Here is a 14,745-nt window from a genome sequence, read left to right as displayed (position 1 = left end):
AGGCACCTTCAGAGAAAGCGATTCTCAAAGGAGTACACTTGATTCCGCATCTGATTTGACCTGCAAATCACCCTCCCCTTTGCATACATTTGCATCTCATCTGTATGTCAACCCGAATGCACTGGCAGAGCCTCAGATCGTCATCTCAAAGTCAGGCAGCTGTGGGGCTGGGCAGGCCTCCAGGTGTTCCTCCTCCTGCTTCCTCTGGGGCTCTTCATCCTCTTCCTCTTCCTCACTGCTCTCCTCCTCCTCCTCCTCCTCATCCTCCTCCTCGTCCTCCTCGTCCAACATAGTGACCAGTTCCTCCCGAAGTGCCCCCATCTCCAGCCCCAGGCGGCACAGCTGTCCCAGCAGCTGGACATCCATTTGGCGTAGGTTCCCCTACCGGTAGGAAGGGGGTGTCACAGGGATGCCTCCCCAGAGAGCAAGGGCGCTCTCCAGGACCTGGGTGAGAGCAGGGCCCAGCTCACATCCTGGCCACGGTGCCTGGACAGGGTCCTCACAGTGCCCCTGGACCCTAACTATCTTCCTGCTTCTCAGAGGGTGTCTTTATCTCTAACTCCGTCTCCGTCTCTGTCTTTGTCTCTGCATTTCATTCTCCCTGACTTCTCTCTCTCTCTCTCTCAGTAATGTCTCCACCCTCTCTATCTGTCCCTGTCTCCCTTTTTCTCTGTCCCCATTTATTTTTTCTTTCCATGCCCCTGCCTTTGGCGTGCTCTCTCTCTCTCCCTCCGTCTCTCTCTCTTTCTCTCTCTCTCTCTCTTGCTCTCTCTCCTCCCCCCACCAACTGTCTCTCAGATTCAGTCTGAGTCTCTCCGTCTCTGTTCCTACTCTCGGTCCTCTTTCCACCTCCATCCCTCTCTTTTGGGATCTCTCAGTCCCCACCTCCATTCCTGTCCCTCTCTCTATTCCTGTCTCTGTGTCTGTATATGCCTCTCATGTCTCTGCTTCTGTCTCTCAGATTCTTTCAATCTCTAGCCCTATTTTCATTCATTTCCATTCATTCTCATTCCCTCTCTCTTTCTCTTTCCCTTCCAAACCCCTCACTCACCAGCTCCTCCCAGACCCACAGCAGACTATCCCAGGCACCTCCAGCGTCTGCCTCTGCAGTCGTGATGGTCTGGCCAGGGATTTCCACTGGGGAGACCTCCCTCAGGGCCCGGGGGGGTGGACCCAGCTCTGGAGCCACCAGTCCAGCCTGACTCAGCTGCCTCCACAGCTCCATCGTCTCTGAGTTCTGGGTGCCAGGAGCAGGAAGTAGCAAGGTCCAGGGTGGCCCAGTCCCCCGGGGAGCTGTGTGCATAGTGGAGAGTAAAGGGCAGAGGGAGTGGGATGGGGGTTCCTGGCAAAGGCATCCCAAAGTCCACTCTTCAGAGAGAATCAGCTGGCCTTGTGCTTTTTTTTTCCTCTCCTTCTGAAGTCTAACCTCAACTCTGCTCACAGGGTTCAAACACAACCTCTTGCAGAGGTCAAACTCCGCCCCTCCCTGCCTATCTCAGGCCTGACCCTTCAGGGGCGCTGTGTCTGCAGATGCCTGGCACCCTCTGTCCTTCCACCTGGGCACTCGCCCCCCTTCCAGCCTCTCCTCAGCCTCCATTTGGCCTCTGGCTCACCCCTGGTCCTTGCTTGCGCTCTCGGCACGGGTCGTTCCCAGGCTTTTGCACCAGTGTGCCTCTGGGGGCAGAAATGGCTCCCAGGTGCCCAGGGGCACCAACAGAGCAATCTGTTAGCTGCAGTGCCTGTGTCCAGGCTGCTAGCCTAGGGCTGAGCAGCCGATTCTGCTGACCCTGGACTTGCCTGTGGGTCTATTATCCCTGTTGGGGGTGGGGGCTTCTGTGGAAAAGCCTGGGAAGCATTGTGGGCCTCTCTCTCCCTTGAACCCTTCCTTCCGACCCGACTTGGTTGTATATACACACAAAATGGCAGATCACAAGGTCTGGAGACTGGCCAACACGGTGAAACCCGCAGGGGACTTGCTTGTATATATACACACACAAAATGGCAGATCACAAGGTCAGGAGACTGGCCAACACGGTGAAACCCGTCTCTACTAAAATACAAAAAATTAACCAAGCATGGTGGCACGTGCCTGTAGTCCCAGCTGCTCGGGAGGCTGAGGCAGGGGACTTGCCTGAACCCGGCAGGTGGAGGTTAGAGTGTGCCAAGCTCTCGCCACTGCACTCCAGCCTGGCGACAGAACAAGATTCCATCTCAAAAAAATAAAAGAAAAAATAAATTATATATATGTATATATCTTGCTCTGTCGCCCAGGCTGGAGTGCAGTGGCGCAATCTTGGCTGTACAAAAAAATACTAAATTTTTTTGTATTTTGAGATGGTGTTTCATTATGTTGGTCATGCTGATCTCGAACTCCTGACCTCAGGTGATCTGCCCGCCTCAGCCTCCGAAAGTGCTGGGATTACAGGCATGAGCCACCATACCCAGCTTGAATTATTTCCTGAGTGGAGCCAAGAACCCTCCAAATTGGCTAAGCCCCAATATGGGGACTCACCTACCCTGTGTCAGAGCTGCAGAGTTTGGGTGTGGAACTCAAGCAGGAGATCAGGACTGGGGCCAGACACTCGAAAGCCAGTGATATATACATGAAATTAGCTGGGCCTGGTGGCTCACACCTGTAATTCCAGCCCTTTGGAAGGCTGAGGCAGGTGGATCACCTGAGGTCAGTAGTTCAAGACCAGCCTGGCTAACATAGTGAAACCCCATCTCCACTAAAAATACAAAAATTAGCCAGGTGTGATGGTGCTCACTTGTAATCCCAGCTACTTGGGAGGTTGAGGCAGGGGAATCACTTGAACCTGGGAGGCAGAGGTTGCAGTGAGCCAAGATCGTGCTATTGCACTCCAGCCTGGACAACAAGAGCGAAACTTTGTCTTTAAAAAAAAATACAGAATTTGAGCATTTCTCACCATTTCCTCTGCCCATCCCCGTTCATCTCTTGCCTAGACCATTGCAGTAGCCTCCTGTACTGGTCCCCTGCATCCCCCCTTGCCCTCTAAGGTAAGCGTCCCCAATCCCTGGGCCGAGGACCAGTACCAGCCTGTGACCTGTTAGGAACTGGGCCACACAACAAGAGGTGGGCGGTGGGCAAGTGAGCATTACCGCCTGAGCTCCACCTCCGGTTAGATCAGAGGTGGCGTTAGATTCTCACAGGAGGCAAACCCTATTGTGAACAGTGTGTAGGGAGGATCCAGGTGGCCTGCTCCTTATGAGACTCTAATACCTGATGATCTCAGGTGGAACAGTTTCATCCTGAAACCATCCCTACCCGACCCCCACCCCGCGGTCTATGGAATAATTGTATTTCACAAAACGGGTCCCTGGTGACAAAAATGTTGGGGACCACTGCTCTCAGGTACATTCTCCGCCTGGCAGAAATAATTTTTTTTTTTTGAGATGAAGTTTTGCTCTTGTTGCCCAGGCTGGAGTACAATGGCGAGATCTCAGCTCACTACAACTTCTGCCTCCCAGGTTCAAGCAATTCTCCTGCCTCAGCCACCCAAGTAGCTGGGATTATAGGCATGCACCACCACACCTGGCTAATTTTGTATTTTAGTAGAGATGGAGTTCATGTTGGTCAGGCTGATCTCGAACTCCCAACCTCAGTTGATCCACCCTCCTTGGCCTCCCAAAAAGTGCTGGGATTACAAGTGTGAGCCACTGGGCCGGGCAGAATCAATCTTTGCAAAATGTAAATCTGATTTTAACATTCCCTTCTTCCTACTGTGAATAGAATAAAAACCCTAACAGGCCTGCAGCATCAGCTCCTGTCCACCTCTCAACCCAGTCCCCTATCTCTGTCTGCAAGCTGGTTCCCACCTCAAGGCCTCTCTGCTCTAGAGGCTACCTCTCCCTGCAACACTTTTCCCCTGGATCTCTGAATGGCTCTTTCCTTATCATTCTCTTCCCCTTCAATGTCACCTCTTCAGAGAGGCCTTTGCTGATGGCCCTAAGCCCCAGTCACTTTTTAAAATCTGCTTCTTATCAAAATTACCTTGCTGATTCCTTTGTTTCTTATCCATTCTCTCCCAGCCGGGAATGCTCACTCCCTGATAGAGGGGCTGGTCTGTCCTGCTCACCATGGTAACCTCAGTGCCTAGAACATGCCTGCCATCACCTTGTATGTACTCAGTAAATACTCTCAGAATGAATGAATGAATATTTCTATCCACAAGACTTCACTGTGGCTCTTCATGCTACGATCTCGCTTTGAACTCTAAACTGAAGTCAAACTTCAGTACTGGTCTTGAGATCTCACCTCAGTCTCTAATCTTGAAGTCTAGCCCCTTCATCCACTCTACCTTTCTCTTACCTGACCCTAATTTTAAAAAATGACGTTGTCAGCTTTTCAGCCCTCTCATTCCGTTTTTTTTGTTGTTGTTGTTGTTTTGTTTGTTTGCTTGTTTGAGATGGAGTTTCCCGCTTGTTGCCCAGGCTGGTATGCAATGGTGTGATCTCGGCTCCCCAAAACCTCCTCCTCCCAGGTTCAAGCGATTTTCCTGCCTCAGCCTCCCAAGTAGCTGGGATTACAGGCATGGGCCACCATGCCCAGCTAATTTTGTATTTTTAGTAGAGACGGGGTTTCTCTATGTTGGCCAGGCTGGTCTCGAATTACGGATCTCAGGTGATCCACCCGCCTCGGCCTCCCAAAGTGCTGGGATTACAGGGGTGAGCCACCACGCCCGGTCTTCATTCCCTGTTTTAAGCAGGTAGTGAGTGAAGCTGGAAGAACAAGAAAGCTCGGGGAGACTGCAATTGCAGTCAGAAAAAAAAAAGGTACTCAGTCGGAAAGGACACCCCATCTTCTCCTAGGGAAAGACTGCGGAGTCCTGTCTTTTTTTTTTTTTTTTTAAGACAGCGTCTCGCTCTGTCGCCCAGGCTGGACTGCAGTGGAGTGGTGCGATCACAGCTCACTGCAAACCTTGACCTCCCCAGCTCAAGCATTCCTCCCGCCTCAACCTCGTGAGTAGCTGGGACCACAGGCGTGCACCACCATGCCCGGATAACATTTCACTTTGTGGAGATAAGGTTTCCCTATTTTTTGTGGAGATAAGGTCTCCCCTATCTCAGAGTTCAAGACCAGGCTGGTTTTGAACTCCTGACTTCAAGCGATGCTCTCGCCTCGGCCTCCACAAAGTGCTTGGGCTCACAGGTGAATGAGCCACCGCGCCCGACCCACCGGTGTCCCGTTTTAAAGCTCAGGAAGAGGGCGCTGTGAGGAATCCCTAAACCCTATGAGGAAAAAGTGCTTGCACCTTTAAGAAGAGGGTTAGAAAACGCAAAGCTTGAGGAGGAGAAGTTCGCGCTGAACCGGGCAAGTGGTACGACCTGCCCCTTCCGGTTACGTAACCTTCGCAAGATGGCGGCGCCGTGGCGGGTAAGTGAACCGAGTTCCTAGAGCCCCAAATATGAAGTCCGCTCTGCAGCCTCCGCCTTCAAGGCCCGTGATGGCTGCCAGGAGAGCAAAGAGCCGTGAGGCAGCAGGCTAAGCCTGCCGAGCCCCGTGCTGAGAGTGCAGACCTGTGATTTTGGGGGCCGGGAAGGATCTCGGGGGGTCGCAGGTTGAGGAGACGCTTTAGCGAGCCAGAGGAGGCAGGGAGTTGGCTGAGAGAATCCAATGGGGATGAGGGAGTGGAAAGTTCGTGGGGGATTGAGGAATTTTTACAGAAAATTCAAAAGTATGATGAGTGGGGGAACCAAAAGGTTAATTTGGGGCTTCCAAGGGAATCACCTGGGTGAAATTAAGAGGAGGATTTGGGATAGTCTTCAGAGGATTTAGAATTGGGTAAAATCAAGGAATGAATTTAGGGAAAAATAAAGAGGTTGGCAGCTTTAAATTTTTGACGAAAATAAGGGTTTGGGTAAAATTATCTAGAGAATTTGGAAAAAAAAAAAAAAAAGAGAGAGAGAGCCTTTGGAGAGAAATTGGGGTAGATTAAGAGGAGACCTTGAAAGCGAAATTGAAGAGTTTGGGGGCTTCTTCCCAGAGGCCGCACTCCTCCACTTTCTTACCCTCCTCTTCAAAGCTCATGCATTTTTTATCCTTCACGGTTCAGTGGTGTCCAGTCTTTTGGCTTCCCTGGGCCATGTTGTTCGAAGAAGAATTGTCTTGGGCCACACATAAAATACATTAACCATAATTGATGAGCTAAAAAACAAAAATCACAAAAAAATTCTCATAATGTTTTAAGAAAGTTTGCACGTTTGTGTTGGGCTGCATGAGGGCGGCAGACTGGACAAGCTTGGTCGGGTTTAGGATTGCTCAGAGTGCCCTCTCCATAAGGTGTGGAGAGAAGGTTTTAAGATTATATTTTGGAGAATGAAGTATGTCATTTGGGAAGACGCCGGGATGATTTCCCACAATTTGCTCCTTAATTAGGTAATTAAGGTGCATAAGGTGCACCTGGGAACAAGGTGCATCAGAAAAATCGGTAAGAATCCCTGGCCTGCAAGACCCTGCAGAGACCCTGGCCCACCAGAACCCAGGTCCTGTCCTTGTCTGTAGGGCTGAGGGCCCCACAGGGTCGTGGGGTGAGCCTTATGCTGTGCTGAGGCGCAGGATCCGAGAAATAGAGGACACAGAAGTACAAAGAAAACGCAGCTGGGCTCAGGGGGCCACGCCACCTGTAAGTGGAGTCAGGCGAGGCCCTGAATGTCCAGAAGCATAAGTATTGTGTATAGGTTAGGGGGCAGGGCAGTGAGTGAAATCATCTTTAAGGATAGTGATAGGGTCGTAAGCAGTAAAACATGGGGTCCGCCCCCATTAGGTCACCTAGGCCAGGAGGTGGACAGTGTGCAGCAAGGGGCCCGTTCCCATGAAGGCAAGGGCCGTGTGCAGTAAGGGGTCCACCCCCATTAGGTCACCGAGGCTTGAAGGTGGGCCGTGCTCAGTGTGCAATACTCCTATCTATGGTCAAACTACTTCTAAGAACATTTATAGGAGGATGCTTTAAGTCACATAGCAGTGACAGAGCTGTCAGGGTTACCGCCACCTTCTGGCAGCTTCCAATGGGTTCTATGGGAAGATGCTTTTCAAGCAGCACAGTAGCAAGAGCTGATAAAGTTCACAGTGACCAAGGTGGATTGCCGTTCTGAGGGCAGCCTTCCCCAAGAACTGGAGCAAGGTCCTACAACTCCTTTATCAGGAGGAGTGGCTCTCGCCCCAAGCCTGCCATACAGCGGGTATCTTTACGATACTGAATGCTGCTGCCTGGGCCATGGATTCTTGTCCTGGTATAACTGTTTTTCCCTTAAATCATGCTTTGCACTGTGTCTGCTCTAGGCATTCCTCTGATTGTAAGCTGCTTATTCCTTAATTCATGCTCTGCACTGTGTCCACTCTAGGCATTCCTCTGATTATGAACTAAGATATAGGTATATGTGTAAGGAAATATTCTTTAGGCACTCATACTATCAACTATTATATGATTATACATTGAGGATTATATAAAGGGATTCTTCAAGCCCTATTTCTATAAACTAATATATGATTATATAAAGGATTATATAAAAGGAAATAGCTGAGTAGTAACACTATAAAGTGAGATATTCCTCAAGCCCTAACTGTGCCAGGGTTCTGCTTAGCTCTCATTCCTCGGTGCCTATATGGGGGGTTACCCACACTTGTCATTGCCAAGCAGCACTGTGGTGTCCAGTGCCAGCCTTGATGTCTCTTCAGCTCCGTCTCCAGCCTGTACCATTCTCAAGGACTCTTAATTGGGTAATTAAGGGGCAAATTGTGGGAAATTAAGAGGTCAAATAATGCAGGTTTTGAGAGAGAAGAGTTTGGGAGAAAGTTAGAGGAATAATTTAGATAAATGAACAATATACAGCTAATCAAGGCAAGAATTTAGGGTTGACTAAGGGGAGGAGGAACTTGGAGAAAACATGGAGAAAGTTTTGGCATTTCAAAGTCAGCTTTGAAGTTCTGAAGAAAGAATTTAGGGTGAGTTGGGAAGCAGAGGGATTGAAATTCAGGGAGCAAGAACTTGGGGATCCGGCTCTGTCTCTCCCAGGAAGCTCCAGGCTCAGCTCCTTTCCTCTCCTTTTTCCCAGTCCCTGCGCCTAGTGGCCCCCATAGGGAATAGAAGTACCAGGGGCATCCATCAGCTGGGTGGGGCAGTGGATCCAGAGAGCAGTCAGAAGAAGAGAAGGACAATGCTCCAGTACCTGTCCGACCATTTCTACGATGTGGAGTTTCTGAGGGGTTATTTTCTCCAAAATAAGATGGACAAGGTGCATCAGAAAAATCGGTAAGAATCCCTGGCCTGCAAGACCCTGCAGAGACCCTGGCCCACCAGAACCCAGGTCCTGTCCTTGTCATTCCCAGGCAGCACTGTGGCATCCAGTGTCTCTTCCAGCTCCGTCTCCAGCCTGTACCATTCTCAAGTACTCCGGCTCACATAGGCAGCTTGCCACCCACCAGCTCAACTCAGAGTATAACTGGCTTCTTAAACCCAGCATGGCTAAAACCAAACCCTGATTTCTCCCCTAAAACCATCTGCTCACTCCCAAGCCTTCCCATCCCAGTAAACATTAGTGCTGCCCACCCAGTTATTCATGCCAAATTCTTTTTTTTTTTTGAGACGGAGTTTCGCTCTTGTTACCCAGGCTGGAGTGCAGTGGCGCGATCTCGGCTCACGGCAACCTCCGCCTCCTGGGTTCAGGCAATTCTCCTGCCTCAGCCTCCTGAGTAGCTGGGATTACAGGCACGAGCCACCACACCCAGCTAATTTTTTGTATTTTTAGTAGAGACGGGGTTTCACTATGTTGACCAGGATGGTCTCGATCTCTTGAGCTCATGATCCACCCGCCTCGGCCTCCCAAAGTGCTGGGATTACAGGCTTGAGCCACCGCGCCCGGCCGATTCATGCCAAATTCTAAGGAGTCATCCCTAATTCCTCCCTTTGCTTCCCTGCCCTCCACATCCATACCATCAATAAAATACTAGAATATCTCAAATTTGGCGAGTTTTCACTGCCTTCACTGTTCATAGCCTGATCCAATCACTCAGTAATCCCCTAACTGATTTTTTTGCTGCCATACTTTTTTTTTTTCTTTCGAGACAGTCTTGCTCTGTGGCCCAGGCTGGAGTGCCATGGTGCAATCTCAATTCACTGCAACCTCCAATTCCCAGGTTCAAATGATTCTCCTGCCTCAGCCTCCTGAGTAGCTGGGATTATAGGCACCTGCCACCACACCCAGCCAGTTTTTGTATTTTAGTAGAGACAGGGTTTCACCATGTTGGCCAGGCTTGTCTCGAACTCCTTACCTCAAGGGGTCCACCCATCTCAGCCTTTCAGAGTGCTGGGACTACAGGCATGAGCCACCATGCCCAGCCTCCCATACTTTCTTTTTTTTTTTTTTGAGACAGACTCTCAGTCTGTCCCCGAGGCAGGAGTGCAGTGTGACACAATCTTAGCTCACTCCAACCTCTGCCTACCATGTTCAAGCGATACTCATGCCTCAGCCTCCAGAGTAACTGGGATTACAGGACTGGCTAATTTTTGTATTTTTAGTAGAGATGGGTTTCACCATGGTGGCCAAGCTGGCCTCAAATTCTTTACTTAAGGTGATCCGTCAGCCTTAGCCTCCCTCCCAACTAGCTGGGATTACAGGCATGTGCCACCGCGCCCAGCTAATTTTGTATTTTTACTAGAGATGGGGTTTCACTATGTTGTCCAGGCTGGTCTCGAACTCCTGACCTAAGGTGATCCACTTGCCTAGGCCTCCCAAAGTGCTGGGATTACAGGGGTGAGCCACTGCGCCTGGCTGACATCCCTATTTCTTATTCATTCAACCACCCTAATTTGAGTCTCTGAGCCTTTATATTCTGTTCCTTGTCACCACTCAAATCTCTGCTCAGATGTCACCGCCTTCCATTAATACCCAAACTCAATAGCCTCCACCGTCCCCACCCCTCCCAGTCAGCCCCTCTGCCTTATTTGGCCATGGAATTGACATGCTCTGCAATCTGTTGTTATTCCCTGGGTTGCTGTCTGTTTCTCCCTATATAATAGGTTGGATTACTGCAGTAATCTCCAGACTGGGCAGGGATGTTATCTGCCTTGGTCACCACTTTGCCCCCCCACCCCCCCACCCCATGCCCAGCACTTAGTTGGTGGGCAATAAATATGTACAGGCTGACTCTGTGTGCCTGGTTCTGTGGACTCTGCCCCTCTTAACAGCATTGGGACATCGTGAAGGTGTGGTACACCCGATGCCTCACCCTTAGCTGCCGTTTTCTCTGCAGATCCTTCGCCCACCTGGAGGAGACACATGGTCCAAACAACGCAGGTGCCTTTTTCATCCTGAAGCAGGGAGGCGCAGTCAAGTATGACCGCTAAGGTGTTATAATGGGCTGGTCGGTGGTGGGGTATCTGCCTAGCATCCAGGCTTTGCAGTCACACAGGCTTCGCTGTGTCCCCTGGTCTCTGCTGCCTCCTATGTGGCTTCGGACTTGTTCCTAAGCTTCAGTTTTGTCATGTGGAAAATGGGATGGTGATCTTTTCTAACCTACAAGGTTTGCTGTGAAGACTGGATGGCGCTGGGAACTGGCTTATGTCTGTAATCCTAGCACTTTGGGAGGCCGAGACAGGAAGATCACTTGAGCCCAGGAGTTTGAGACCAGCCTCAGCAACTTTGTGAGACCCTGTCTCAAAATAAATATATATATATTTTTTTAGATGGAGTTTCACTCTTGTTGCCCAGCCTGGTGTGCAATGGTGCAATCTCGGCTCACTGCAACATTCTGCCTCCCGGGTTCAAGTGATTTTACTGCTTCAGCCTCCTGAGTAGCTGGGATTACAGGGATGTACCACCACGCCCGGCTAATTTTGTATTTTTAGTAGAGACAGGGTTTCTCCATGTTGGTCAGGCTGGTCTCAAACCCTTGACCTCAGGTGATCCGCCCACCTCAACCTCCCAAAATGTTGGGATTACAGGCATGAGCCACTGCGCCCAGCCTGGCAAATTTTTTTATATTAGCCAGGTATGTATACTAGCATGATGGCTTATGTTAGAGTGAAGAAAAAAAAAATTAGCCAGAGATGGTGGCACATGCCTGTGGTCCCAGCTACTCAGGAGGCTAAGGCGGGAGGACTGCTTGATCCCAGGAGGCTACACTCAGCTATGGTCGCACCACTGAACTCAAGCCTGGGCAATAGAGTGAGACCTCGTCTCAAAAAATACCAATGGGCTGGGCATGGTGGCTCACACCTGGAATCCGAGCACTTTGGGAGGCCAAGGCCTCCCAGGTGGATCACCTGAGGTCAGGAGTTTGAGACCACCTGGCCAATGTGGTGAAACCCCGTCTCTACTAAAAATACAAAATTAGCTTAGCATGGTGGCACACGCCTGTAATCCCAGCTACTCGGGAGGCTGAGACAGGAGAACCCTTTAGAACCTGGGAGGCGGAGGTTGCGGTGAGCTGAGATCGTGCCACTGCACTCCAGCTTGGTCGACAGAGCAAGACTCTGTCTCTAAAGAAAAAAATAATAATGACTGGATGTGGTGGCTTTGGGAGGCCAAGGCAGGTGGAGCACTTCAGCCCAGTAGTTCAAGACCAGCCTGGCAACATAGTGAAACCCCATCTCTACCAAAAATACGAAATTACCTAGGCATGGTGGTGCATGCCTGTAGTCCCAACTACCCAGTGAGACCCTGTCAGAGAGGGAGATTGAGTGTGATTTTGCAATATAAGAGGCCTAGCACTGCATATGTGCTCAAAAAAAATTTTTTTTTGAGACAGAGTATCACTCTGTCACACAGGCTGGAGTGCAGTGGCACGATCTCAGCTCACTGCAACCTCTACCTCCTGGGTTCAAGCGATTCTCCTGCCTCAGCCTCCTAAATACCTGGGATTACAGGTGCACACCACCACACCCGGCTAATTTTTTCTATTTTTGGTAGAGACAGGGTTTCACCATGTTGGCCAGCTGGTCTCCAACTCCTGACCTCAAATGATCCACTCACCTTGGCCTCCCAAAGCGCTGGGATTATAGGCATGAGCCACCACAGCCAGATGGAGTGTTTTTCCAAGATGGAATCACTTATGTCAAGGGTGATCTATACATACTATATAGGGCTGGGAAGGTTCTGAAGAGGCTGGAGGCCTGGGGCAGGCAGGGGTGCCCTGCTCCCACTACCTCTCCCCCACTTTCCAGGTTTCGAGACAAGGAGTGGATCAGGCCAGATAAGTATGGCCATTTCTCTCAGGAATTCTGGAATTTCTCAGAGGTGCCTGTCGAAGCTGTGGATGCCAGTGACTGTGCCATCAACTATGAGGGCCTGGAAAACCTCCGTGAGTGAGATGGGGTGGAGATGGGACAGGCCTCTACATTTTCCCTTTGGTGATGGGCTCCAGAAAGGCCCCTGGTGCCATCCCACCCTCTCCCCACCGCAGACCTCCTGAAGGAGCTCCAGTCCTTGTCGCTGCAGCGCTGCCCCCACATGGACGACTGGTGTCTCAGCCGCCTCTACCCACTGGCCGACTCGTTGCAGGAGCTCTCGCTGGCCGGTTGCCCCCGCATCTCCGAACGGGGCCTCGCCTGCCTCCACCACCTCCAGTGAGATCTCAGCTCAGCCTGGGCCCCGTACCGGGCATCTCTCCCACCCAACACAGATGCAGGAGAGGAAGTGGAGAGGGGCAATGTTGGGCAGTTCTCATCTCCCCCTGCCTCCACCACAAACCTAGAGTGTATGTGGTAGATGGGCAGTCACAGTGAGTCTCTGGAAGAAATAAATGACTCCTGGTTTTTCTTCTTTTTGTTTTAATGAAAACTCCATGATATCAGTGCTATGGCAGAACAGCAGAAGCTAGAGGTGCATATTTGCAACTAACACAGTGGGTTTCAGGTGCCTGGACAGCTATAAAGATTTTATTTTAGGGCCGGGCACAGTGGCTCACGCCTGTAATCCCAGCACTTTGGAAGGCCAAGGCAGGGGGATCACAAGGTCAGGAGTTCAAGACCAGTCTAGCCAAGATGGTGAAACCCTGCCTCTTCTAAAACTACAAAAATTAGCTGGGCATTATGGGCACAGGTACCTATAATCTCGAGAGGCTGAGGCAGGGAACTGCTTGAACCTGGGAAGTGTAGGTCACAGTGAACAGAAATCACACCACCACATTCCATCCCGGGTGAGAATGAGACTCTGTCTCAAAAAAAAAAGTATTTTAGGAAGCTAGGGTTGAAATTGGGAATTGGGGCCAGTACCTTCCTCTACACATACATTGTCCTTACAGTGGCTTCCTGTCCTTCTCGCCCCCTTTCAGGAACCTCCGCAGGCTGGACATCTCAAACCTCCCTTCCGTGTCCAACCCAGGCCTCACTCAGATCTTGGTGGAGGAGATGCTGCCCAACTGCAAGGTTGTGGGGGTCAACTTGGCCGAGGGCCTGAAGTTGGGGCCAGAGGAGCAGCCTCAGGACACAGACAGGCCCATCCCTGCCTAGCCTTCAGCCCTGTCCCCATTCAAGTGGCTTTTCAGCGGACTGCGTGGAATGTCTGGTAGCTCACCACACTTCTGGCTTCTCTTTGTCTTCACTCAACATGGGGGTTGGGGAGTGGCGCTGGCCAATCACAGGGAGACAGAGTGTGAGGTGACAGTATTTATTCCTGGCTGCCCTTGGCTGACAGTCATAGCTCCTGTGCTCCTGTCACCCTGTCAGGCAGTCCTTTCCATGCCCCTCTTCTTCCCCTGCCTCTTAAGGCCTGGGGACATCAAGGCTCAGGTTGTTGGCAGCTGCAGTGAGCCGCGTTCACCTTGTCAGGAGACTCTTGTCAAATTGTCCTCATGTGAGTGCGCTGCCATTTCTTCCAGGGACCCTGACTGATTCAGGGGCTGCTGCTAACACTTCACAGGGATGGTTCTCCCTGGTCAGGGGGAAGGGGGGGCTCTGCTCACAGCAGGACGTGCAGCATCCTTGGTCCCACTCACTAAAGACCAGCACAGCCCAGGCCCCATGGTATTGCTGGTTGTGGATTTACTGACCTTCAGTTCCACATTCAGCTTTTTTGGTCCGCTGTTTTTTGAAAGGGGATCTGGGCCTTTGCAGGATTTTCCCTTTGCCAGTGGCATAAGCTTTGTCAGTAGAGGGTGCCTAACAGGCATTACAGGAGGAAAGGCGCTTCCTTCCTGGTTCCTCCTGCCTCTGGGTTCCGCAGTGCATGGCTTCCCCAGCACCCAGCTCCTGAGGTGTCAGGCGGTCAGCAGCTGCCCCCAGCACCCTCCATCTCCCAGTAGTTGCGTAGGAGACACAGTGCCTCCACTGAGGCCCCACTCTGGGAATAACTTTCCCCAGCACCCCAGATGGATTTCCAGTCAATTCAGAAGCAGTTTACTAGTGAAGCCCTCATTATTCCAGTTCACTGTTAAAGCCAGTAACTCTCTATATTAAACGGTCCCTGTTTGAGTTACTGTGTGGTTTTTCTCTCCTGAGTGCATCCAGATGGATAGAGAGTTGATACCTGGAGTGTCCCAGGAGACAGACTTTTTTTTTAATTGCATTTAGGTTTTGGGGTACATGTGAAGAACATGTAAGATTGTTGCATAGGTACACGCATGGCAGTGGGGTTTGCTGCCTTCCTCCCCATCACCTATATCTGGCATTTCTCCCTGTTATCCCTCCTCAACTCCCCACCCCCCACTGTCCCTCCTCCCCCTCAAAGACCCCAGTGTGTGATGCTCCCCTCCCTGTGTCCTTATTAACACCCACCTATGAGTGCGAA

General features: G+C 50.9%; 2 protein-coding genes across 6 annotated transcripts; one reads left to right on the top strand and one right to left on the bottom strand.

The window, feature by feature from the left end:
• Positions 1-1,239, bottom strand: ERICH4 (glutamate rich 4). Its single transcript, XM_002762175.6, has 2 exons — positions 1,052-1,239; positions 1-381 (listed from the first exon to the last, which is right to left on the bottom strand). Exons 1-2 carry the CDS (start codon positions 1,223-1,225, stop codon positions 133-135), a joined length of 423 nt encoding a protein of 140 aa, XP_002762221.4. The 5' UTR covers positions 1,226-1,239; the 3' UTR covers positions 1-132.
• Positions 1,240-5,365: 4,126 nt separating this feature from the next.
• DMAC2 (distal membrane arm assembly component 2) lies at positions 5,366-14,745 on the top strand. Of its 5 annotated transcripts, XM_035284516.3 has the most exons (6): positions 5,366-5,395; positions 8,074-8,270; positions 10,271-10,351; positions 12,183-12,319; positions 12,422-12,584; positions 13,292-14,745. In XM_035284516.3, exons 1-6 carry the CDS (start codon positions 5,378-5,380, stop codon positions 13,467-13,469), a joined length of 774 nt encoding a protein of 257 aa, XP_035140407.1. In that variant the 5' UTR covers positions 5,366-5,377; the 3' UTR covers positions 13,470-14,745. The 5 variants fall into 5 exon arrangements, with proteins under 5 accessions (XP_035140407.1, XP_035140408.1, XP_078215933.1 ...); XM_035284517.3 differs by lacking the exon at positions 10,271-10,351; XM_078359807.1 differs by lacking the exon at positions 12,422-12,584 and having other exon boundaries at positions 10,271-10,314.

Source organism: Callithrix jacchus, chromosome 22 (genome assembly GCF_049354715.1).
Source record: "Callithrix jacchus isolate 240 chromosome 22, calJac240_pri, whole genome shotgun sequence".
In the NCBI taxonomy this organism is placed as follows: domain Eukaryota; kingdom Metazoa; phylum Chordata; class Mammalia; order Primates; family Cebidae; genus Callithrix; species Callithrix jacchus.
This window is presented reverse-complemented; position numbering and strand designations above follow the sequence as displayed.